This window comes from Protopterus annectens, chromosome 4.part0, assembly GCF_019279795.1.
Source record: "Protopterus annectens isolate FY-2018-M chromosome 4.part0, PAN1.0, whole genome shotgun sequence".
In the NCBI taxonomy this organism is placed as follows: Eukaryota; Metazoa; Chordata; order Ceratodontiformes; family Protopteridae; genus Protopterus; species Protopterus annectens.
The window spans coordinates 879802792-879829966 of record NC_056733.1 but is presented as its reverse complement, the minus strand read 5'-3'; the positions used below and the strand labels follow the sequence as shown (position 1 = coordinate 879829966).

At 43.6% G+C, this 27175-nt stretch overlaps 1 protein-coding gene across 1 annotated transcript in view; it reads right to left on the bottom strand.

The window, feature by feature from the left end:
• SMPD4 (sphingomyelin phosphodiesterase 4) overlaps positions 1 to 27175 on the bottom strand; it is a 1415848-nt gene that overhangs the window by 831147 nt on the left and 557526 nt on the right. The window contains exon 11 of the mRNA XM_044068837.1: positions 23611 to 23762. Within this exon, the coding sequence (XP_043924772.1) occupies positions 23611 to 23762 (152 nt within the window). The remainder of the gene's footprint in view (positions 1 to 23610; positions 23763 to 27175) is intronic.

The following is a 27175-nucleotide window of genomic DNA, read 5'->3' as shown; positions in this document are numbered from 1 at the left end:
CTCTAATCTGACTTTCAGCAGTACCTTTGCTAGAAGAGGCAGTGGAGGAAAGGCATACACTGTTAATGTTTTCCAACTGAATGAGAGGGTGTCCACTTTCCAAGGTTGTGGATGGAATGTCCTTGTGCAAAATTTTTGAAGTTGGTAGTTTTGGGGGCTTGCAAACAGATCTATGTCTGGGTGTTCCCATTTTTGAGCTATCATTGCAAATACTTGTGGATCTAGTTTCCACTCATGTGGATCCATGATGTTTCTGCTTAGGTCGTCTGCCAATGTGTTTTTCTTTCCTGGCAGGAATTGTGCTTGTAATTGAACCTGGTAAGACAGTGCAGTGTTCCACAAGGTCATTGATTGCCTGCATAGAGGTTAAGAATGTGTGCCCCCTTGCTTGTTTATGTACCACATTACTGTGGTATTGTCCGTCTTTATTATTAGTTGTTCTAAGTGTAAGAGGTTCTTGAAAGCTGTTAGGGCATTCTGTACTGCTAGCATTTCTTTTTGATTGATATGCAGATGCCTCTGATCTGTAGTCTATTTGCCCTGAATGCACTGTCCTGCCATGTGTGCTCCCCAGGCATAGTCCGATGCATCTGTTGTCCTAGTTTGACTGGCTGTGGGGTAAGGTGAAAGGCTGACCCTTGTTGAGGTAACATGCCTGTGCCCACCATAGAAACTACTGTTGAAGGTAGGGAATGAGTGGTATCATTGTTTCCAAGCTGTGGCTGTGCTGAGTCCATACGCTTTTCAGGTACCATTGTAATTTCCTCACATGCAGTTTTGCAAATGGTATTAGTAGTATGCAAGATGCCATGAATCCCAAGGGAGATGGGTCTTTGTTGCCATTATTTTGAAATATTGAGTCAGCTGTTTCTTGTCTGGCGTGAGATAAGCCATCTGGGCCGTTGTATTCAAGCTGGCACCCAGGAATATTATATGTGAGGGCACTAGTTTTGATTTCTTTTCATTTACTGTGTACCCTAGGCAACTTAGGTGTTTGACAAATGCCAGATGCTTTAAAAGAATGTCCTTGCTTTCTGCTTGAATAAGGCAGTCGTCCACGTATGGGTATATTTGAATTCTTCTTTGTCTGCAGTATGTAATTACTGATGCCAGGCATTTTGTGAAGACCCTGGGCGCAGTAGATAAGCCAAAGGGCAGTGTAGAGAATTGATAATGCGTTGAACCTGCAATGAAGCGGAGGTATCTTCTGCAATTTTGTCTGATAGGGACATGCAGGTATGCCTCCTTGAGGTCCAACATTACTAGCCAAGCATTCTTGCCCAGCATGGGAAGAAGCTGCTGTAGTGTTAGCATCTTGAATTTTGGTACTTGCAGATAGGTGTTCAGAATTGAAAGATCCAGAATGGGTCTCCATGCTTTGTCCTTTCTTGGGACTAGAAAGAGCCTCGAGTAAAATCCTTGTCCTTGCTCCTGTGTAGGTACCTGCTGAATGGCTCTCATGTCCATGAGAGCTGTAATTTGTTTTTGTGCCTCTGCCCATTGATTTGGTGGCAGGTTTGGCATTCCTTTTATCCTTGGTAAGGTATGAAAGTGGAATCTGTATCCTTGAGAGACAATGTCTAGAACCCATTTGTCTTTTGTGATCTGTTGTCTGCAAAAAATGCTAATTTTCCTCCCAAGGGAGCTGCCAGGAGAGATTTGCTTGGTAGTTTGAGGATTGAGTCATTGTGTTTGTCTTCTGCTAGCCTGTGGCCTGTCTTCTCCTCCTTTCTGGGTAGCAGTACCCCATTGGCGAGGTTTGTAAGGGCCTTGTGACAGACCTCTGCCCCTTGGGCGTCTGTATTTGCCTCTCTGTGATCTGTCAGAAGCTGGAAAGGACCAGTTTTTCGTTGGCCAATTTCTGCTGAAACAAGGGGGTTGTACCTGCAAAAAATCCTTGACCGTCTGCATAGACTTTTCCTTATCTTCCATTTTCTTTAAAACCTCTTCTGCTTTGACACCAAATACATCCTGCTGTAAAGGTGCATCCAATAATTTTGCTTTAACATGGATCAGGAAGGGTTTGTTCTTTTAGCCAAGCATGTCTACGTATGACAGAGCCAGTAACAGCTGCTCTACAGGAAGCTTCCAATGAATCAAATCCCCATTGTAAAGTATGTTTTCCCACCTGTTCAGCTGCATGCAACAGATCCTGTATTTCCTTGAATTCAGACTGTTCAGTATGTGTGCTCATTTTTTGTTTTAATTGAGACATTAGGAATTGCTGATATTTCAGCATGTGAAACTGACAATTTAATGCTCTCATAGCCAGAGTTGCTGAGGTGTATATTTTCTTTCCTCATCTATCTAGGGCTCTGGAATCCCTTTTAGAGGGCACATGATTTTTAGCCATAGAAGCTTTAGCTCCCTTAGGACCCTGGGAAATTGTTTCTGGGTCAGCCTAAGGGCTTTTATAAAGGAATTTGTGTGAGTCAGGTACTCTGTATCTGTCTGGTTTGGCTGGAGCAGGAGGTAGAGATTCTGGATTTAGACTAGACTCCAAGTAAACATCATCCACAATATCCAAAACTGGAGGGATAGCAAGAGGTCTATGTTGGGGTACTAAAAGGAACTCTCGGAGCCTTTTCTTAGAATCAGAGTAGTCCTGGCCTTCCCAGTGGAAATGTTCCCTCATGGTATGTAAAGTTTCCCCAAGGAGTAGTCTTCAGGGGGAGATGCTGAGGGAATAGAGTCTTCAGCATCAGAGTCTTCATAAGGTGGAAAAGTGTAATCCTGTTTCTCAGAAGAATCTGAGGAAATTGAAACCTGGTCAGAGTAAGCATAATCCTCCTCTTGTCTTGGTCTTTTATCAGGAGGGGGATGGGAACCCCTGATTAGGGTAATCAAATCTTCAGCCATCTTAAGCATCTGTTTCTTAGGCATGGGGCCTTGAACTGTAGACTGATGTACAGTCTTATTTGGTTTTAAAGGAGTTTTAAGCTTAGCATAAGATTTAATGGTGAGTGTAGTCAGTCTGAAGACACTGTCTGCAACCGAAGGTGTTTCCACTGCGCCAGGGTCTACTTCTGCTCCGGTGTCGGAAGGACCTAATGAAGATGGCTGCGTCTGCCTAGTAGACTCCGCTTGAGAATCCGCAGCTGTCTGGGGTTCCAGTTCTGTGGTCGCCAGTAGGCGCCTCACTGAAAAACGGAGAACCGGTGACAGGCCCAGCAGAGGCTTCAGAGTCTGGCTTGTTCCTAGGCTGCCTGTCCTTATCCTTTGTTTTTTATGCATGCCGGTCGTCGGCTGCTCCGACGGCATGATATAATTAAATTTCCTACCAAAGTAATGTCGTGCTAAGTCAAAACGGCATTTGATAGTTTATTAAACCTAGCACAAAACCGACAACCTGTGACGTCGTGGTCTGAGCCTAGGCAAGGAATACAATAGGAATGGAAGTCCTTATGAGGTATTTACTTCCCACAAGAAATGCAATTGTTAACTTTTTCTGACATCGGACTGAGGCAAGAAAAGTTTCCCCAATGGGGTACTTAGCTTTATTGAAGACTTCGGACTGAAATTCGAATCGAAAATCTCAGGTGTCGGCCGATCAGCACTTGTGAACTGCTTCTGCTTCGGGCACCGCGCGGCAAGAATGACTTAAGAAAATGGCGTTGGATGCCTCTTATATAGCCCTGGTGCTCTGACGTCAGGGAAGAAGCGACAGCAACCGACGCCGGACCAAGACTTTGGAACTCAGGCCGACTGTGGGACCGCCTGACAGCAGGATAACTCAAGTGTGATGACTGCAGCAGGGTAACATGATGAACATCTAAGTGTTCCACTAGAGCTACTAATCTCAAGAATTTTCTGTGCTCTCTACTGAAAGGAATTACATAAGCTATCTGCCATATCCAAGGTGACCCATGAATCTGGCAGCAATGGAAGGAAGAGGGTCTAAAGGAGTAGCATACTGAATTTCTCTAACCACTTAAAACTTGCTTACACTGGATAGGTCTAACAGTTCCTCAGGTTTCATCTTTTCCAAAGAAGATGGAACAGCCTATGAAAGAAATAGCCCCGCCCTTTTGCACTGTCATTTCTGCCCTGCTGCTTGCTGAAAACCAGACCATCTTAGATCTGAACACCCTATTAACTCACAATGGGTATAATTCAGTCACAAAGACAGTCCATCTAAGCAGCCATTAGAGTTCACTTTTGGCCTTAAATCCTTCCCTGGTGGTGGATGTGTGTGTTATGACAGGCCTGACGAGTTTTACTTGGGATGTGCATCTTCCTGAACAAGACTCATAAAGCCTACGGTGCAAATCTGGTTTAAAAAGAGAGGTGCACATCCCTGGCCAATATGCTGCATCCCTCTCTGTAGCAGGTGCCACAATGTAGTGGGGCCACATGGTCCTTCTGCCCCACAGTATGGCTGAAGCAAGCACTGGTCACTACTTCCCACACAAACACCAGCTCCTCCAGTGCCCAAGTCAAAAAACAATGTAAATACATTCACATTTAGGTCTGTAGACTAATCAGTATTGCACTGGATGTTTTATTATTGCAAACTGTATTACTTTTCAAGAAGCTACAGTTAAGTTTGTGCAACAGTGACACAGTTTCCACCTGTATGTTGTACTGCTGGCAGCTGTCATGCTCAGTGTAGTTAGTTTTCAAAAACAGTATTAACTGTAAGTTTTGTTTCTGTGGAAACAGTTACTCGTTTATGTATTGTTTTCAGATGTCTAAGCCAAGATTTGATTTTAGTTGTGCTGTATAGAATATTGTAGAAGGTCCTGGACTGGGTTTTCACACACACAAGCAGAATTAACACAATATCACTGCATACTTCTTACAAGTCACCCACGTGCACATCACAATCCATCTCAGTGATTTACCTCCAACACTATCACCCTACCCTCTGCCAGTCACCCTCCCCAAACAGTTTTAGGAATAAGCCTTTGTTCCATCAAACTGCTCTACATAGCTGTCCTATACTTTCTTTAAAAAATAAAATGTTCACGTTACATAAAGACGAATGTAAATAAAGCACCAAAATTCACTATTCCTGCCCAAAGACAACTGTGTCTATATGTCTGCACTTATGTATATATACGTATGGATGTGTCCTAGTGTCAGAGGCAAAGGCAACTATGTATGCATATGCATATACGTGTGGATGTGTCTGGTTATATAAGGCACAGGCATTGATGTATGTATGTGTCTTAGTGTGTGAGGCATCGCTTCTATGAGAATATTTACAGTGCTAATTCCTAATTTCACATTCATAAATAATTTACAGAGTCATAACATTCATTCACTTCTTCCCCTACATACCAAACCAGATTACCCAAACATACTGGTATCACTCAGAAAGTACAGTTGTGTACACTTACCATAAATGTAGATGTTTGAGTGTATTCACTGTTGCAGCCATAACATTTGGGTTATCTGCCTGCAGGTAGCCCTCAGCCAGCCTGAATACCAGATTCTTCAGATTTCTGCATCGGATGCTGTCTCTTCTTCCATGACGTCAGGTCGTCAGTGGTATAAAACATGCAGCCGATGCCATTACATCAGGTTTTCTTGCACAGATGTCACCACAATAGGAAGCAATTATATGGTATGGTACAGCCCCATCAAAAAGCAAATACACCAGAAAAATAAATATACCAAACAAGAAGGAAAGGTAGAGCCAAGAGAAGTCAGGGGGCTGGAGGGAGGGTAACCAGGACTGCAACAGTGAATACACTCGAACATCTACATTTATGGTAAGTGTACACAACTGTACTATATATGTTCTTCGTGTTTCACTGTTGCTGTCATCAGATTTGGGTTGATTCCCAAAGCTAAGGAAGGGATGAGGAAGTTAAAGAGCATTAGGGCCAGCTATTAAGCCCTGCAAGACTGCAGTGGCAAATCCAACTCCGGATTTAGAAAGGATAGGCATGTGGTAATGCTTGGTGAAGGTATGTCGAGCTCCAGGTAGCAGCTTCTAGGATGGCCCTGGTAGGGACTCCTCTGAGAAAAGCCGCAGAGGTAGATGCAGCCCTGGTGGAATGTGATCTTATCCCCTGTGGGGTAGGTTTTCCATGGTGCTTGTAGCAGAAATTAATGCAGTGTGATATCCATTTGGAAATGGTTTGCTTTGAAATGGCCTTCCCCTCTGCCCCTGCAGCAAAGCCAACTAGCAGCTGTTCAGATTTTCTGAGAGGCTTAGTTCTGTCCAAATAAAATCTAAGTTGTCTGTGCACGTCCAGAAAGTGCAGTATTCGTTCCCCTTTGTTTTGTGGATCAGGGAAAAAAGTAGGCAAATGAATGGACTGATTTAGGGCCACACTAGACACCACCTTGGGCATAAAGGAAGGATTAGTCCTGAGGGAAACCCTGTCCGTATGGAAGATAATGAAGGATTCCACTGCCATGAAGGCCTGTAATTCAGACACTCTTCTTGCTGAAGTAATGGCTAGAAGGAAGGCTGTTTTCCAAGAAAGGAATTTCAACTCTGCTGTTGCTGCTGGCTCAAAGGGAGAGTGAGCTTTTCCAATACAAAGTTAAGGTCCCAGGCTGGAGTGAGAACTCTTAAATGTTTGGCCCCTCAAAGGAATTGTTTTAGCAAGGGGTGAAGAGAAGAGGGGTGGGCTCAGTATTATAATGTGCTGAAATAGCAAAGGCATGAATTTTAATTGACGAGAAGGATAGGCCCTTGTGGAGCATTTCTGTTAAGTACTGCAGAATATGAGGTAAGCTGGGCACCGTTGTGCCCATCCCCTGAGCATGGCTCCACTTTTCAGCATAATATTTTCTAGTACTAGGCCTCCTTGCCTCCAGAATGACATCCAGCACCTGCTTACTGAAGGATGCTAGAGGAGAGCTCAAGGAATTAGCCAGGGTACAGGGTTTGAAGCTGAGGGTGCAGAATCTGGCCCGGCTGCTGGGACAGCAGGGAAGGGGTCCGAGGCAGGTGCCATGGTTGCAGCAGTGTCATACTGCGCAAGAGGGGGTACCAGTACTGGTGTGGCCAGTCTGATGCAATCAGTATTGTCCTTGGCTTGTCCTGTTTGATCTTTAGTAGAACCTTCAAGAGGAGAGGCAGAAGGGGAAAAGGCATAAACTGAAAGGCTTTCCCAGTAAAAGGACAGGGCATCCACTTTCCAAGCTTAACTGTGGGGAGTTCTTGTGCAGAATTTGTCCAATTGGTAGTTCTGAGGGGAGGAAAAAGTACAGTTTTGTACCTACCATAAATGTAGATGTTCGAAGATCCACATTGCTGCAGTCCTAACACTTGGGTAGTCCGCTGTCCTCGGTCGGCCCGAATATCAAAGTATAAGGCTGACATCGGTCAAGGCGCATTTGACTGACATCAGGACGTCAGGGTACAAATGCGCATGACCGACGTCATATCCTCAGTCTTTTCTTGCCCCAGATGTCAGAAGACCCTAAAAATAAAGGTCAAAACCAAAAGACAGCAAACAACCAACCAACCACCCTTGCACTAAATATATATACAATATATACAATATACACAATATGTACAACCCAACCCACACAACCACCTCTAACTACAGAGGGGAAGGAGGGAGGTATTGGACTGCAGCAATGTGGATCTTCGAACATCTACATTTATGGTAGGTACAAAACTGTACTATGTTCTTCATCTCACATTGCTGCAGTCCTAACACTTGGGTAGATTCCCAAAGCAGAGGTAAGGGAGGATGGCTAAACTACAAGGAAGCAGGAGCTGCCAAAATGCCCTGCAAAACAGCAGTGGCAAAACCAGCCCTGGATTTAGAGTAAAGTGGCAGGTGATAATGCCTAGAGAAAGTATGCACTGAACTCCAAGTAGCTGCCTCCAAAATATCCTTGGTTGCCACTCCCCTCAAAAAAGCTGTCGAAGTGGCAGTAGCCCTAGTGGAATGAGGCCTAATCCCAGCTGGAATCTCCTTGCCATGATGGGAATAACAGAAAGCAATGCAAAACCCAATCCACTTAGAAATAGTTTGCTTTGACACAGGCTTGCCCTGAGAACTCAAAGCAAAAGAAACAAAAAACTGCTGAGACTGCCTGAACCCTTTAGTTCTGTCCAAATAATAACGCAACTACCTGTGTACATCTAAAGTGTGCAAAATCTTTTCCCCTTTATTTTGGGGATTTGCATAAAAAGTAGGCAAATGAATAGTTTGGTTTAAAGCCACACTAGAAACCACCTTAGGCATAAAGGAAGGATTAGTACGTAATGATACCCTATCCTTATGGAAAATCAAGAAAGGCTCAACCGCCATAAGGGCCTGCAATTCAGAAACCCTTCTTGCAGAGGTAATGGCCAACAAAAAAGCAGTCTTCCATGATAAATATTTCAACTCAGAAGTAGCTGCAGGCTCAAAAGGTTGCAGAGTGAGTTTCTCCAACACAAAATTGAGATCCCAAGCAGGAGCAGGAGCTTTTCGTGGGGGTCTTATATTCTTTGCCCCTCTTAGAAATTGCTTGAACAAAGGATGAGAAAACAATGGTGGGTCACAATCATAGTGAGCCGAAATTGCTGCAGCATGAACCTTAATAGAAGAGAAAGACAAACCTTTGTCCAGTAACTCAGTAAATTAGGCCCAGAAACATCAAAATCTTTTGCTGCACTCCAAAATAAAAATCTCTTCCATTTATCCGCGTACACTTTCCTTGTACTAGGCCTTCTAGCTTCCAAAATAACATTCAAAACTTGCTGAGGAAGTGGAGGCCCACTATGGTTCAAAACAGAATATGCCAGGCTGTTAGGTGCAGAGAGTGAAGCTTGACATTGAGCAAATGGCTGTCCTCCTGTGACAACAGGTGTGGAATCGAAGGCAAAGGCCATGGAGGCTTCCGTACTAGACTTCTCAGTAATGGGTACCAGTGCTGTCGAGGCCAATCTGGAGCTATTAAAATCATCCTCGGCTTGTCCTGTCTGACCTTTAGAAGTACCTTTGGGAGGAGAGGCAGAGGTGGAAAGGCATACACATGAAGATTGCTCCAATTGAAAGAAAGAGCATCCACTCTCCAAGCTGTGGGATGAAACCTTTTTGTGCAAAACTTTGGCAGCTGGTGGTTTAGTGGAGAAGCGAACAGATCTATGTCTGGAGTTCCCCATGACACTGTCAATTTCTGAAATACATGAGGATCCAATTTCCACTCGTGGGGATCCATAATTCGTCTGCTCAACACATCTGCTAAGGAGTTCTGTGCTCCTGGCAGAAACCTTGCCTGAAGATTGAGCTGTAAACTGAGAGCAGTCTCCCACAAAATCATTGCTTGCCTGCATAGAGGATAAGAATGCGTTCCCCCTTACTTGTTGATGTACCACATGACAGTTGTGTTGTCTGTTAGAATCAACACCTGCCCTGGAAGAAGTAACTCCTTGAAAGCTATTAATGCAAACTGGACTGCTAACATCTCCTTCAAGTTGATATGTAGATGTTGTAGTCTGGCAGGCCACTTGTCTTGTATCCACTTTCCATTTAGATGAGCTCCCCAAGCTTTGTCTGAGGCATCTGTCGTTAAAATCTGACTCGCCTCTGGCCGGGTCACAGAGAGTCCCTTGTTTAGGTGACATTCCTGAGCCCACCACAAAAATTCCTTTTGAATGCAAGGTATTATTTGAATGACAGTGTCCAGATCCTGGCAGTGCTGTGTCCATACATTTTTGAGATACCATTGCAGCTTCCTCATATGCAGTTTGGCATTGGGAAGCACCAGAATACAAGATGCCATGAACCCTAAGGCTTGAAGGACCGTCCTTGCAGTCAGCCCGGACTGATGAGATAGTTGATGGAAGTAAAGGGATAGACTCTTTTGTTTGTCCGGGGTTAAAAAGGCCATCTGGGATGCTGTATTCAGTCTCACACCCAGAAAGCACATGTCTTGAGAGGGTACTAGACTGGACTTTATTTCGTTCACAGAATACCCTAGGCATCTTAGCACTGCTATCACATATTCCAAATGATGAAGAAGCTCTTCCCTTCCTTGAGCCAGAATCAGGCAGTCGTCCAAATAAGGATAGATCTGTATTCCTTTTAGCCTGAAGAAAGCTATCACTGGAGCCAGAACTTTCGTGAACACTCTGGGCGCAGTAGATAAGCCAAAGGGCAATGCAGAGAACTGATAGTGAGAAGTCCCAGCTCGAAAAGCAGATACTTCCTGCAACTTAGTCTGATAGGAACATGAAGGTAAGCCTCCTTGAGATCCAAAGTTACCATCCAATGATCTTTGCCCAGCAGAGGTAAAAGCTGCTGTAACGTCAACATTTTGAACTTGGGAATGTCCAGATAAGTGTTGAGGGTAGATAAATCCAAAATTGGTCTCCACATGTTCCCCTTCTTTGGTACTAGGAACAGGTGAGAATAAAATCCTAGGCCCACTTCTGGCATAGGGACCGGCTGTATGGCCCCTATTTGGAGTAACAGAGAAACTTGCCTGTGAGCCTCTATTCTTTGTTGAGGAGGAACGTCTGGCATGCCTTTGAAAGGAGGCAAGGTATGGAAATAAAACCTGTAACCGTGGTGTATGATATCCAATACCCATCTGTCTTGGGTAATTAAACTCCAATTTTCTTTGAAAAGTGCCAACCTTCCTCCCAAAGGTGCTGCCAGACGAGAAGGTTCTGGCAGCTGAAAAGGTAGGTAATTGGGTCTGCTTACGAAAGGACTGACCCCTGCCCTCACCTGAAGACTGCGCAGGAGAAAGTACAGTTTTGTACCTACCATAAATGTAGATGTTCGAGGATCCACATTGCTGCAGTCCTAACTATTGGGTAGTCCGCTGTCCAGTCGGCCCGAATACCAAAGTATATGGCTGACGTCGGTCAGGGCGCATTAGACTGACGTCAGAACGTCAGGGTACTAATGCGCATGACCGACGTCATATCCTCAGTCTTTTCTTGCCCCAGATGTCAGAAGACCCTGAAAAGATAAGGCCAAAAACCAAAAACTCCCAACATACCTGCACCAAAATATATATATATATACAAAATATACAAAATTAGCAGAATATAACCTCACCTACACAACCACCCCTAAACACAGAGGGGAAGGAGGGAGGGTAAATTGGACTGCAGCAATGTGGATCCTCGAACATCTACATTTATGGTAGGTACAAAACTGTACTATGTTCTTCATTCCACATTGCTGCAGTCCTAACTATTGGGTAGAATCCCAAAGCAGAGGTAAGGGAGGCTGGCAAATCATAAGGAAGCAGGAACTGACAACATGCCCTGCAAAACAGCTGTGGCAAAACCAGCCCTAGACTTAGAGTAGAGGAAGGTGATAATGCTTAGAGAAAGTATGCACTGAACTCCAAGTAGCTGCCTCCAAAATATCCTTAGTTGCCACCCCTCAGAAATGCTGTTGAAGTGGCAGTAGCCCTAGTGGAATGAGGCCTAATCCCAGCTGGAATCTCCTTGCCATGATGGGAATAACAAAATGTAATGCAACACCCAATCCATCTAGAAATAGTTTGTTTTGACACAGGCTTGCCCTGAGAACTCAAAGCAAAAGAAACAAACAACTGCTGAGACTGCCTAAAATCCTTAGTCCTGCTCAAATAATAACGCAATTGCCTGTGTACATCTAAGGTGTGCAAAATCTTTTCCCCTTTATTTTGGGGATCTGCATAAAACGTAGGCAAATGAATAGTTTGGTTTAAAGCCACACTAGAAACCACTTTAGGCATAAAGGAAGGATTAGTTCGTAATGATACTCTTTGCTTATCAAAAACCAAATAAGGCTCAACCGCCATAAGGGCCTGTAACTCAGAAACCCTTCTTGCAGAAGTAATGGCCAACAAAAAAGCAGTCTTCCATGACAAGTATTTCAGTTCAGCAGTAGCTGCAGGCTCAAAAGGTTGTAGAGTAAGTTTCTCCAACACAAAATTGAGATCCCAAGCAGGAGTAGGAGCTCTACGTGGGGGTCTTATATTCTTTGCCCCTCTTAGAAATTGCTTGAACAAAGGATGTGAAAACAATGGTGGGTCACAATCATAGTGAGCTGAAATTGCTGCAGCATGAATCTTAATGGAAGAGAAAGACAAACCTTTGTCCAATAACTCAGTAAGATATTGAAGAGCCACACTCAAATTAGGCTCCGAAATCTCCAAATTCTTTGCTGCAGACCAAAATAAAAATCTCTTCCATTTTTCTGCGTACACTTTCCTTGTACTAGGTCTTCTGGCTTCCATAATCACATTTAAAACTTGTTGAGGAAATTGAGACCTGCTGTCTTTCAAAACAGAATATGCCAGGCTGTTAGATGAAGAGAGTGAAGCTTGACATTGAGCAGACGACCGTCCTTCTGAGACAACAGATGCGGAATCAAGGGTAAAGGCCATGGAGGCTTCTTTACCAGACTCCTCAGTAATGGGTACCAGTGCTGCCGAGGCCAATCTGGAGCTATTAAAATCATCCTTGGCTTGTCTTGTCTGACCTTTAGAAGCACCTTTGGAAGAAGAGGCAGAGGTGGAAACGCATACACATGAAGATTTTTCCAACTGAAAGAAAGAGCATCCACTTTCCAAGCTGTGTGATGAAACCTCTTTGTGCAAAACTTTGGCAGCTGGTGGTTTAGTGGAGAAGCGAACAGATCTATGTCTGGAGTTCCCCAGGACACTGTCAACTTTTGAAATACATGAAGATCCAGTTTCCACTCGTGGGGATCCATGATTTGTCTGCTTAACACATCTGCTAAGGAGTTCTGTGCTCCCGGCAGAAACCTTGCCTGAAGAGTTAGGTGCAAGCTGAGCGCAGTCTCCCATAAAATCATTGCTTGCCTGCACAATGGGTAAGAATGTGTTCCCCCTTGTTTGTTGATGTACCACATGACAGTTGTGTTGTCTGTTAGAATCAACACCTGCCCTGAAGAAGTAACTCCTTGAAAGCCATTAATGCAAACTGGACTGCTAACATCTCCTTCATGTTGATATGTAGATGCTGTAGTCTGGCAGGCCACTTGTCTTGTATCCACTTTCCATTTAGATGAGCTCCCCAAGCAATGTCTGAGGCATCTGTCGTTAGAATTTGACTCGCCTCTGGCGGGTCACAGAGAGTCCCTTGTTTAGGTGACATTCCTGAGCCCACCACAAAATTCCTTTTGAATGCAAGGTATTATTTGAATGACAGTGTCCAAATCCTGGCAGTGCTGTGTCCATACATTTTGAGATACCATTGTAGCTTCCTCATATGCAGTTTGGCATTGGGAAGCACCAGAATACAAGATGCCATGAACCCTAAGGCTTGAAGGACTGTCCTTGCAGTCAGCCCGGACTGAAGAGATAGTTGATGGAAGTAACTGGAAAGATTCTTTTGTTTGTCCGGGGTTAAAAGGCCATCTGGGCTGCTGTATTCAGTCTCACACCCAGAAAGCACATGTCTTGAGAGGGTACTAGACTGGACTTTATTTCGTTCACAGAATACCCTAGGCATCTTAGCACTGCTATGACATATTCCAAATGCTGTAGAAGGTCTTCCTTTTCTTGAGCCAGAATCAGGCAATCGTCCAAGTAAGGATAGATTTGAATTCCTTTTAGCCTGAAGTAAGCTATCACTGGAGCCAGAACCTTTGTGAATACTCTGGGCAGTAGATAAGCCAAAGGGCAATGCAGAGAACTGATAATGAGAATTTCCAGCTCGAAAACGCAGATACTTTCTGCAACTTAGTCTTATAGGCACATGAAGGTAAGCTTCCTTGAGATCTAAGGTTACCATCCAGTGATCTTTGCCCAGCAGAGGTAAAAGCTGTTGTAACGTCAACATTTTGAACTTGGGAATGTCCAGATAAGTGTTGAGGATAGATAAATCCAAAATTGGTCTCCACGTGTTCCCCTTCTTCGGTACTAGGAACAGGCGAGAATAAAATCCTAGGCCCCTCTCTGGCACAGGAACCGGCTGAATGGCCCCTATTTGGAGCAACTGAGAAATTTGCTTGTGAGCCTCTTGTCTTTGTAGAGGAGGAATGTCTGGCATGCCTTTGAAAGGAGGCAAGGTATGGAAATAAAACCTGTAACCGTGGTGAATGATATCCAGAACCCATCTGTCTTGGGTAATTAAATCCCAATTTTCTTTGAAAAGAGACAGTCTTCCTCCCAGCGGTGCTGCCAGGCGAGAATGAACTGGCAGCTGAAAAGGCAGGTCATTGGGTCTGCTTACGAAAGGACTGACCCCTGCCCTCACCAGAAGTCTGAGCAGGGAACTCCTGTCCTAGGCCTAAAGAACCCTGAGCTCTGCCCCTACCACGTCTAGACCTACCCCTAGACTGGGAATCATAAGCAGGATAAGTCCATCCCTTAGCAGGCCAATTTCTACTAAACTTCGGAAGCTGCACCTGCAAAAAATCTTTAACAGTTTGCATAGACTTAGCCTTGTCCTCCATTTTCTTCAAAACTGCTTCTACAGGCGAACCAAACAACACATCAGACTGCAAGGGAGCATCCAAAATCCGTGTCTTAACATGCTCAGCTAAATTCTGATCTCTCAACCAGGCGTGCCTACGAAGAACAGAACCAGTGGCAGCCACCCTGGAGGAGGCCTGCACAGCATCAAAACCACATTGCAAGGAATGTTTACCCACCTGTTCAGACACATGAACTAAATCCTGCAACTCTTTACACTCAATACCTTCCGCCAGAGCATCCACCTTAGATTTCAACTGTGAAAGAAGATAATTCTGATATTTTAACATGTGAAACTGACAATTCAACGCCCTCATGGCTAAAGTGGAAGAAGTATACACTTTCTTTCCCCATCTATCCAAAGCCCTTGCCTCTTTATCAGGAGGGACAGGATTTTTAACAACTGAGGCCTTCACACCTTTAGGCCCCTGAGAGACAGTTTCGGGTCTGCCCTAGGACTCTTAAAAGATACTTATGAGCTTCAGGCACCCTATAATACCTATCCGGTTTAACTGGGGCAGGAGGCAAAGAATCAGATTCAGGGAAGCCTCTGCAAAACATCTTCCACCACATTCAAAACAGGAGGTATAGCTAAAGGCCTATGCTGGGGTAAAACAAGAATTCCCTAAGCCTCTTCCTGGAATCAGAGAAATCTTGACCTTCCCATTTAAAATGCTCCCTCATGGAATGCAGAGTCTCTGAAAATGAAAAATCCTCAGGAGGAAGCTGAAGGAGTAGAATCATCCACATCAGAATCAGAATAAGGAGGGAACTCCTGCAAGTCTTCAGCCGAAGACTCAGAAGCCTCCGAGCATTGCTCAAAACTCTCAAACTCAGGTTCCACCCTAGGCCTCTTATCAGGAGGGCATAGAACCCCTTATCATAGTAATCAAATCCTCTGCCATTTTAAGCATATGTTTCTTAGGCAAAGACCCTGAAGCACTAGGAGAAACCCCACTGAAGCAAAACTCGGCCTGCCCCTCAAAGAAGCCTTGGAAACAGAAGGGAGGCTCTGACCACCTTAGGAAGAGAGGGAAGAACAGCCACCTGAGAAGCCCCTCAGCCTGGCCTACTTCCTGAGAGGATACATCCTGTAACAGTAAAGTCTCTCCCTGAGACTCCAAAGAAACACCTGGCAAAACCTCCGGCTCCACTGAGCCCTCTAAAGAACCGATGTCTGGGACTGTCGGTTCTTCCACTCTAGGCTTTGCTGTTTTGTCCTTGCGTTTTTTAGCCGAAGCCGGCGTCGGAGCATCCGACGGCATTTTATAATTACAACGCTTCCCAAACACTAACCTGGCACAGTCTAACCTTCTCTTAATAGTGCGTTTGTTAAATCTAGCACAAGAGCGGCATCCAACAACGTCGTGCTCAGGCCCTAAACAAGGTATACACAAAGTATGGTAATCCCTATGAGGTATCCGTTTCCCACAAAAAATACAGTTATTCACTTTTTCTGACATCCGGTTAAATACTGAGGCAAGAAAAAACCAAAATATTCCCCAACGGGGTACTTAGCCAACTTTGATTCGGTCTGAAACTCTGTCTTCAGAAACTTTCAGAACGCCAACCTGCACTCGCAAAATTGCTTCTGCATCGGACCATGCGGCAAAAAAGACTGAGGATATGACGTCGGTCATGCGCATTAGTACCCTGACGTTCTGACGTCAGTCTAATGCGCTCTGACCGACGTCAGCCATATACTTTGGTATTCGGGCCGACTGGACAGCGGACTACCCAATAGTTAGGACTGCAGCAATGTGGAATGAAGAACATCTCCCTGTTCTAGGCCTGAAAGAGCCCTGAGCTCTGCCCCTGCCACGTCTAGATCTACCCCTAGACTGGGAATCATAAGAAGGATACATCCACCCCTTAGTAGGCCAATTTCTACTAAACTTTGGAGGCTGGACCTGCAAAAAATCTTTAACAGTCTGCATAGACTTAGCCTTGTCTTCCATTTTCTTTAAGACTGTCTCAACAGGAGAACCAAACAACACATCAGATTGTAAAGGAGCATCTAAAATCCGTGATTTAACATGGTCAGATAAATTCTGATCCCTCAGCCAGGCGTGCCTGCGAAGAACTGACCCAGTGGCAGCCACCCTAGACGAGGCCTGTACAGCATCAAAACCACATTGCAAAGAATGCTTACCCACCTGTTCAGAAACATGTACTAAATCTTGCAACTCCTTACAATCAATACCTTCCGCCAGAGCATCAACCTTAGACTTCAATTGTGAAAGGAGATAGTTTTGGTATTTTAACATGTGAAACTGGCAATTCAAAGCCCTCATAGCCAGAGTGGAAAAAGTATAAACTTTCTTTCCCCATCTATCCAAAGCCTTGGCCTCTTTGTCTGAGGGAACTGGATTCTTGGCAACAGAAGCCTTAACACCTTTAGGCCCCTGACTAACAGTTTCTGGGTCTGCCCTAGGACTCTTAAAAAGATACTTATGAGCTTCAGGCACCCTGTAATATCTATCCGGTTTAACAGGAGCAGGAGGCAAAGAATCAGGATTAAGAGAAGCCTCTGCAAAAATCTTCCACCACATCTAAAACAGGAGGTATAGCCAAAGGCCTATGCTGGGGTAAAAACAAAAATTCTCTAAGCCTTTTCCTGGAATCAGAGAAGTCCTGACCTTCCCACTTACAATGCTCCCTCATAGAATGAAGAGTTTCTGAAAAAGAAAAATCCTCAGGAGGAGAAGCAGAAGGAGTAGAATCATCCACATCAGAATCAGAATAAGGAGAATACTCCTGCAAGTCTTCAGCCGAAGACTCTGAAACATCCGAAGCCTGCTCAAAACTCCCAGGCTCAGGCTCCACCCTAGGTCTCTTATCAGGAGGGGGCAAAGAATCCCTAATCAAAGAAATCAAATCTTCTGCCATTTTAAGCATATGCTTCTTGGGCACAGTTCCAGAAGAACTAGGGGTGACACCAACTGAAGCTGAACCTGGCCTGCCTCTGGAAGAAGCCTTTGAAACAGAAGGAGAGGGCCTAACCACCCTAGGAAGGGAGGGGAGTATAGAAACCTGAAAAGCCCCTTCAGCCTGACCTGCCTCCTGAGAGGCCACATCTTGCAATAATAAAGTCTCTCCCTGGGAACCCAAAGAAACCTCCGGTGGAGCCACCAGCTCCACCGACACCTCTAAAGAACCGGCGTCCGGTACAGACGGTTCTTCTAGCCTAGGCTTAAACTGCTTTGTCCTTGCGCTTCTTCGAAGAAGCGGGCGTCGGAGCATCCGACGGCATTTTATAATTGCACCGCTTCCCAAAGACTAACCTGGCACAATCCAACCTTCTCTTTATAGTGCGTTTATTGAATCTAGCACAAGAGCGACAGCCAACAACGTCGTGCTCAGGCCCTAAGCAAGGAATACACAAAGTATGATAATCTCTATGCGGTATCTGTTTCCCACAAGAAATGCAATTATTGACTTTTTCTGACATCCGGTAAATCACTGAGGCAAGAAAAAACTAAAATATTCCCCAACGGGGTACTTAGCCAACTTTGAACTCGGTCTGAAACTTCGAAAAATCTCAGAACGCCAACCGGCACTTGCAATGCTGCTTCTGCATCGGACCATGCGGCAAAAAAGACTGAGGATATGACGTCGGTCATGCGCATTTGTACCCTGACGTCCTGATGTCAGTCAAATGCGCCTTGACCGACGTCAGCCTTATACTTTGATATTCGGGCCGACCGAGGACAGTGGACTACCCAAGTGTTAGGACTGCAGCAATGTGAGATGAAGAACATCAGGTCTACCTCTGGAGTCCCCCATTTGTTCCTCAAAAGGTTGAATATTTTGGGCTCTAGTTTCCATTCGTGTGGGTCCATGAGATTTCTGCTTAAGTCATCTGCCAGTGAATTTAGTTTGCCTTGCAGGAATTGAGCTTGTAGGTGTACTTGGTAGCTCAAGACTGTGTTCTACAGAACCATGGCTAGTCTGCAGAGAGGGTATGAGTGGGTTCCCCCCTGCTTGTTTATGTACCACATAACTGTGGTGTTGTCTGTCTTTACCAATAGTTGTCCTGGAAGAATACGGTCTTTGAAGGGTGTCAGAGAATTCTGTACAGCTAACATTTCTTTTTGATTGATGTACAGGTGCATCTGTCTCAGGTTCCATTTGCCCTGAATGCACTGCCCTGCCATGTGAGACCCCCATGCATACTCTGATGCGTCTGTTGTTAGGGTTTGGGCGGCAAGGGATAGAGTGAAAGGGAGTCCCTTGTTGTCGTAGAAGGCCTCTGCCCACCAAAGGAACTCTGTCTTCATACAAGGAATTATAGAAATCATTGTTTCCAGGTCCTGAGAATGTTGACACCATAGGCTTCTTAGATACCATTGAAGTTTCCTCATATGCAGTCTTGCATATGGAATTAGTAGAATGCAAGAGACCATGAACCTCAGAGCTTGCAGTATTTTCCTTGCAGATAGCTGGGGTTTTGTGGCCAATAGTTTGAAGTAGGTTGTCAAACTTGTTTCTCCAGAGTGAGGAATGTCATCTGGGTAGTTGCGTTCAAGCTTGCTCCCAGGAATACAATCTGTTGGCAAGGTACTAGGTGAGATTTCTTTTCGTTGATAGTGGTACCTTCCCCAATGAGGTTAGAAGTTTCTTTATGAATGCCAGGTGTTGTAATAGCAAGTCCTGGCTTTCTGCCTGAATCAGACAATCGCCCAAGTATGGGTAAATTTGTATATTTCTCTGCCTGCAAAATGCAATGGCTGGAGCTAGACATTTTGTGGGCACAGTATATAAGCCAAAGGGAAGTGCAGAGAACTGATAGTGCATGGAGCCTGCCCTGAAGCGTAGGTATTTCCTGCAAGATTCCCTTATTGGGATTTGCAGGTAAGCTTCCTTTAAGTCTAGGGTTGCCAGCCAGGCATCCTTGGCTAACATAGGAAGAAGCTGCTGAAGAGTTAGCATTTTGAATTTTGGAACCACCAGAAAGGTGTTGAGAATAGAGAGGTCCAGGATAGGATGCCAGTTATCTTTTCTGGGTATCAGAAAATGTCTTGAATAAAAGCCTTGTCCCCTTTGTTCTGCTGGGACAGGTTGAATAGCCCTAAAACTGAGAAGAGAGAGGACCTGCTGTTGGGCCTCCGCCCATTGATTTTGGGGTAGGTCTGGCCAACCATATGGGGTTGGTAGTGTGTGGAAGTGGAATCTGTATCCTTGGGAGACTATGTTCAAAACCCATTTGTCCTGGGTAATGAGTTCCCAGTTTTTGGCATGAAGGGCGAGCTTTCCTCCTAAGGGAGCAGGTAGTTGAGCAGGGCTTGGAAGGGTTAAGGTTAAGTCACTGTGCCATTTTTCCATAGGGTGTGGCTTTCTACTCCCTGCTTTTAAAGTGGGAGCCCCCCCCCCACTGCTTAGGTCTGTGCATAGCCTGAGACTGTAGCCTAGGTGGTCTGCTGTTCCTGGGGTTGGACTGAGAAGGCATGGAAGGGACCAGTTCTTTGAAGGCCAATGCCTACTGAATCTAGGAGGCTGTACTTGTAGGAAATCTTTAACAGTTTGCATAGATTTAGCTTTTTCTTCCATCCTTTTGAGGACGTCTTCTGCTTTGTTGCCAAAAAGGCAGTCTAGGTTTAAGGGGGCATCCAGTAATTTAGCTTTAACATGATCTGGCAAGTTTTGTTCCTTAAGCCAAGCATACCTTCTAAGTACAGACCCAGTGACAGCAGCCCTAAAAGATGCTTCTAAAGCGTCAAAAACACATTGCAAAGTATGTTTACCAACTTGTTCTGTAGAATGCATTAAATATTGCAATTCTTTGTGTTCAGCACAGTCAGGAATCAACATAATTTTCTGTTTTAGTAGTCCCATAATATGCTGCTGATACTTTAACATATGAAACTGGCAATTTAAAGCCCTATTGGCCAAAGTAGCAAAATTGTATACCTTCTTACCCCATCTGTCTAAGGCTCTAGAATCTCTATCAGAAGGGGTAGGATATTTGGCAGCAGTAGCCTTAATGCCTTTTGGTCCTTGGGAAATGGCCTCTGGATCCACAGAAAGATTCTTGAAGAGGAACTTGTGAGAGTTAGGTACTCTCTAGTACCCGTCGGGTTTTCTGGGAGCTGGATGCAAAGCGTCTGGGTTAAGGCTAGATTCCAAGAAAGCATCATCTACAATGTCCAGAACAGGAGGGATAGCTAAAGGCCTATGTTGAGGCAGGAGTAAGAATTCCCTAAGTCTCATTTTGGACTCGGCGTAATCCTGGCTTTCCCAGCGGAAATGCTCCCTAAGAGTATGCAAGGTTTCACCGAAAGAAAGTTCTGGAGGTGAAGCAGAGGGAATGGAATTCTCTGCATCAGAATTCTCATAAGTAGATAAAGGCAAATCCTGGTAATCAGAAGGGGCAGAAATATCAGATTCCTGATCAGAAGAATCAGAAAGAAAATCAGTTCTAGGTCTCTTAGAGGGGAAAGTCTGGCTTCCCCTAATTAAGGTAATAAGGTCTTCAGCCATTCTAAGCATTTGTTTCTGAGGCATATGGGCCTAAGCCTGCGGTTTGGTCGTTGGTTTTCTAGGAGTAGTGCGAGTTTTTGGCCTGGATGAAAATTATGGCATTGGTTTAATATGAACGTCTGTAGGCCTGAATACACCCCTCAGAAGCTGGTGCCTGCACAGCAGCTCCGGACCCATCCAAGGTAGAGACATCTGCAGGTTCCATAGTCTTAGAAGCATCTAGCGGCATACTGGACTCCAAATGGGTCTCAGTAGAGGCCTGTGAATCTGAAGTAGCATGCATCAGGGGCTGCGAAAGTGCCTTACTGAGTACTGGCGACTAGCTTTACGGAAGCGTCGTCGGCAGTACTGGACTTATGCAGTCTGTCTCTGTCTTTATCCTTACGTTTTTTCGGAAGATCGGTAGTTGGATGGCTTAACGAAGCCATTTCAGAGTACACAGATCGAGTATGAAAGTAAATGGCTCCAAAAATAGCCCGACGACGAATAGTTCGGGCATTGAACAAGGCACAAAACCGACAGTGAGGGACATTGTGGTCTGGGCCTAAACAGGGTATGCAGTGCAAATGAAAATCTTTATGAGGCATTTGCTTTCCACAGGTAAGACAATTGTTAACTTTTACTGACATTGGTTAGAGCAAGAAAAAGGATCCCCAACAGGGTACTTATGTTTTTTGAAGACTTCAGGTCTGAAACTCGAAAACAAAAATTTCAGGAGACGGCCGACCGGCACTTGGGAACTACTTCTGCTTCAGGCACCGCACGGCAAGAAAGACTGATGTAATGGCATTGACTGCATGTTTTATACCCCTGAAGACCTGACGTCATGTAAGAAGAGACAGCATCAGACGCAGAAATCCGAAGACTCTGGTATTCAGGCCGGCTGAGGGCTACCTGCAGGCAGATAACCCAAATGTGATGATTGCAACAGTGAAACACGAAGAACATCATTAAAAACAGTGCATTGCTGTGAAACAGTGTTGACAAAATAGTAATATAATGACCAGGTTAAAAAATATATACATTTATGTGTGTCTGTATGTATGAGTGTGCATATATGCATGTGTGTGTGTGTGTGTGTGTGTGTGTGTGTGTATATATATATATATATATATATATACCCACACACACACAGTCATATATATATATATATATATATATATATATATATATATATATATATATATATATATATATATATATATATATACATATATACATATATATAAATAAACTGCAGACACACTGGAAATGTAATGAGCTGATAGATTTTAAAAAACTCCCTACGAGGTACTTTGTCTGAAATGTGGAATGATTTTTTTCCCTGGACATAGCAAGTCCTTCTAAGTTTAATGTTCTTGTCTGCAAAAAAAGCCAGTACTAGAAAACGGAAATTAAAAACTAAACCAAATACACATCTTCATCAATATCATCGCCAATTTGTCATCCTTGTAAAAATTTAGGCCTCCAACATCAGAAGTTAAACCTACAACTTGGACATTACTACTACTAGAGAAACACCCTATTCCTTAGAATTGCTTTCACAACCTGAATGGACAAACCTTAATGGAATCCATTATATGACAATGGCCAGAGGACATTACACACAGAATTGCACAGAGGTGGAGTATCCCATGATGAAGAAGAGAAAAAAAATGGGAAAATGACTGCAAGCCATGAAATCACTTTTGGAGGAAACATACAAGGTACTACAACAACAACACAACCAGGAAAGGTATGAACAGCAACAAATCATTTAACACCATTATTGTTTGTGTCTTTCGGCTTTTCCCGGTTATGGGTCGCAACAGCGGAACTCCGGTCCGCTAATGACTAGCAGTTGATTTTTACGTACCGGCTTGCCAGGCCTGATGCACAACCCTCAACGAAGGTACGCCCATTTACGCATGTCTCCATGCAGAAGATGATCTAGCTGAGAATCGAACCGGACAGCGTCTTACTGTGAGGCGACAACGCTACCGCAGCAAACATTATTAAACTTTAAATATTACAGCGACACACGCACATACAGTTATAAAAAAAAAAGACAGATATTTATTTTTCATGCATTGTGCATATATTGCTTATTCCTTAACAATTGTTCAATTTGACATTACTTAGATTATTCAATTAGTCTTTCCCCTGAAACTTCACTCCTCCTCCTGAACAGTACTCTGCATGTACTCTTTCCACAAATTCCGTTTATTTATATGTAGTTTACTCCTTCCCTTTTCAAAAGATGTCGCTTACAATTTCTTTATCTCCTTTAAGGCATTCAATAATTCTGTTACAGTTGGTTTAGCTTTTAATTTCTATTTTCTAGTAATTGCTTTTTTGGCAGACAATAGCATTAAACTTAGGACTTACTATATCTAGGCAATTCAGTTCCCATTTCCCAGCTTAATAGTATCATCTCATTAGTTACAATGATTTGTCCCCTCAAAAGTTCTGACAAAGTACCTTGTAGGGAATTTTTTAAATCTACCAACTCATTACAATCCCAAAAGACATGTTCCCCAGTACCCCTTAAGTACACGTCTTTTAAACCTGGGGAAGGAGTAAAACCTATTACCCCTTTCAATCATATATTAACTTGTATCGGCAGGTAATTATATACTTGCTCATCAAAGGCTCTACTGGATTACTGCAGTGGAAAAACGGCCACAAAAAAGGTCTAGAATAAACCATTAGAAATTACTCTCCGATCACCACGTGACGTGTCCCATAGCTAAGCTCTTGTTAACTTTACTCTGTTTCAAATACAATGAAAAGCCTTACCTGGATGCAGGAGGAGAAACAGCTGCCCCTGTAATCAAAGTTGGAGGTGGAGGAACATTGCCTTCCACTGGAAGGAAGTACTTCAGGTACCTGTCCACCAGACTGAAGTATGCACTTTCAGAATAACTGAAGTGATACCCAACCGGATAACTCTGAAAGTACAAAAAACGCTCACTGTATTTTATGTACAATCTTTAAAAATAAGAACATCATAAATCTCTCAAAATCAGGGCTGCCTAAATCACAACAGCCACTTTCTAAATCAAGAAAGTTTATTTAAAAGATAACAGGAACAGATAAAACTCAGCTACCATCCTGGCATGTACAGCGCCTTGGATATGAGCATATCTGCTGACTTATTACTTGAAGAAATAGTTCCCAGAATCCTTTTGAATCTTAATTTACCAAAACCATTTGTTCTAAACAGCTTTCAGCAAATATTTTAAATCAGTGTTTTGTATTTTTTAAGGTCCCAAAACTCAAGTAGGGAGGCCGCACCTTGCCTGCACTGCCTTTTACATTTCAGCTGTTACAATACACTTCTAGTGAAGTGAAATTTCCAAAAAGCAAAAGCCTTCAAAGACAAATGTATAATTCAGCCAAGTGTGCACTGCCGTATAGCTAGCCACTGCACATTTGATCAACATACCACTAAATGACAAAACATTCCCTTCCACATATACAACCAGCAGCTATATAATGAAAAACAAGACTTGGAACTAAACAAAAGTACAACCATGCAGAAAAAAAGTGGATATTTTGGTGACCTATCTCCAGTGCAACAAAGATGTGAACACATGAATTCACCCCATTGAAAAGAACAAAGCATAGACAAAGGACTAGGATTCAGAAAGTACAAGGACATTCAGTGTACAAGTCTGATGCTGGATAAGTCTATTGCACTGTGAAACTAAGACTAATGAAATGATGTCATACAGGCAAGATACAGGATACTTGCACTAAAAATGAGATTTGAAAAGCAAAAGACAGCACATGCTGTATAAGGCTGGTGTTCCATGACTCTGGTACTGGGCAAGTCTAATTCTACATGTTACATAGAGTCATACTACTGGAGTGCTGACATGAGACATAATACTTACAGAAAGAATGGAATTCAGAGCCGTGCTCCATATTAAAAGCCACCTCTATGACAGGCAGCTCACATGCAGCATTGATAGATCCCGGAATCAGACAGTCTCACATCTGCTGGTACACAAGTCAGTGTGCTGTGATCTGAATGGGTAGTATAATGAACAGTGGGCAAGTGTAATGCTCATTTAACAGGCACCCTAGTTGCAATAAGGAAGCAAATTACACCCAGAGGCAGTGCAGAAGGTGGGGCGTACAACAGCATAACATTGCAATTTCTAAAGCTGTAGACATAGCAGAAAGTGTTGGGGGGTTGGGTTGCATTATTTGACAATTAATGGGTGCACAGTTACCACAGACCTGTGTCTGTGTGTTACATATTACAGAAAGCACAATGCATTATATACTATATAAAAGGTACACTGCATTACATACTGTGCAAACCATATGCTAGATGTGGAGTCACCTGCAGAAGAACGACAGCGCTATGTACAACAAACTGAGGGTATACTCAGGAAGCACTGTGAACCCTAAACTAATCTATTACCTGTACACGCATGCAGCCATTAACGAGTAGGATGCACAGTATTCCATGTAGGGATGGCTGTTCAGAATGTTTATTAATGAAGCAAGGAAGCAATGTAACTCAGAATAAACTGCTTTATTCTTATTACCCACCTATGTATATAATTTGTTTGCACATCTGAGGTTTAAACACTCAATGTCACAAAAGTACATAATTACATCAGTGATTTACCCAGTTGGTCAACTTACATGAATGTCAACATCCTGAAGGTAAACCACTATAAGTAAAAAAAAAAAAAAAAAAAACAAACGTCAATTTAACTCATACACAGGAGCAGAAGTTGCTTATTGGTGCATACAAACATTACTAAAAAAAAAAAAAAAATCCCCCCACTAATTATACAAACCAACTTCAAGATCACAAAATCCCTGGGGAAAGGGAATATTCCCCTACCCTAGGATTGTCCATCTTACACAACTATTTGTACAGTCAACCAAATGTGGCTGATTAAACAGATGTCGACCAACCCAACAGAAACCCTACCAATGAAGAGGGCTACACTGCTTGTACTGTGGTAAGAAGGGAAGTACAGTTGTGCACACTTACCATAAATGTATTGCCGCCTACTTTTTGGCATTTTCCAGCTTGCTAAACTTGATATCTGTATTAGGAACTGTATTTAGAACACATCTAGAGACTGTTTACTGCATTTCCTGTTTTGCACTTATTTTAAAATCGTTTTTTTCTTAAAACTTGCATTTTACCTGTCTCTGGCCTAGCACTCAAGTGTGGGGTCATTTATTGCACTGTTCTAACTTGTTGCTACTTGTGTATCTCTGCTATCTTTAAACAAAACAAAAAAAATCTTGCTTTTTTCCCACTTTCGGAAATTTAAAAAAAGTTCAGTTACAGATTTGCTGTTCTGAACTGTTTGTAAGTTTCTTGGAGGCCACTGCTTGCTTGGGCTAAAGGGAAGTCTATTTGTTCATCAGTGGTAAACACTGAACAGCCTGCCTGCCCCTGTGGGAGTGGTTACTGCCTAGAAACTGTAGTTTTATTGGCCAGTTTGGGTCAATTCCAAACTCCTTGATCCCCCTCTCTTAAAACCCTTTTGCGCGTTTTTGCGCATAGCGCAGCATCGGGCAGCGCCGCTTAATCAGGTTTAAGCTATCCCCGGCTCCACAAAGTCTGCTCTTCACTTTTTCCCTTAGAACTGTTCCAAATCTCAAAGTAAGCACTCTATTTTCCTTCTAAATCCCAGCAGTAGCAAGGATAAGTGTCTTATAAGTAAGCACTAATAAACTAAAGCACTACACCCTCTTATACTCCCTTCAAGTACTTGGCTCCCTATTGGTCCTTTTTGATCAAGTCAAAAAGTAATTCCTTATACTATTCTGGCATGTCCAAAAGTCAGTTTCAGGTTTACTCTCCAGGTCCAGCTGGTGAATATGGGAATCTTGAGGCAATGTTACAACTGCCTTATGTACACAGACCACCCTCTCCTCTTCCCAACAAGCTCATATATATGTGAGAGATGCAACTATATAGCCAAACTGGAGACTGAGCTCTCTCAACATAGTACTGGCATGGTCAGTCTGGAGGAGAAGGTAATCACACACACCACAAATCCATTCTCACATAGACCTATCACAACAGCAAACCAAACACAAACACACAAAAACATACTCGGAGGCTCTAAATAAAAATCTGCCCAAGCAACAAAGACCTCCAAAGCAGACATCCAAGCAACTGCTACCCCACAACAATACCCACGTATCACATAGTTCACAAAGTCAGTGTGCCACACAATCACAGCCCTTAAGGCTAAACAACACATCTAATATACTTGTAATAGGTGACTCTATTGTCAGACACACTGACGTCCCTCTCACCAAGCTGAACAAGGAGAAGGTCACTGTAAGCTGCCTGTCGGGTGCCAGGATCCGCCAC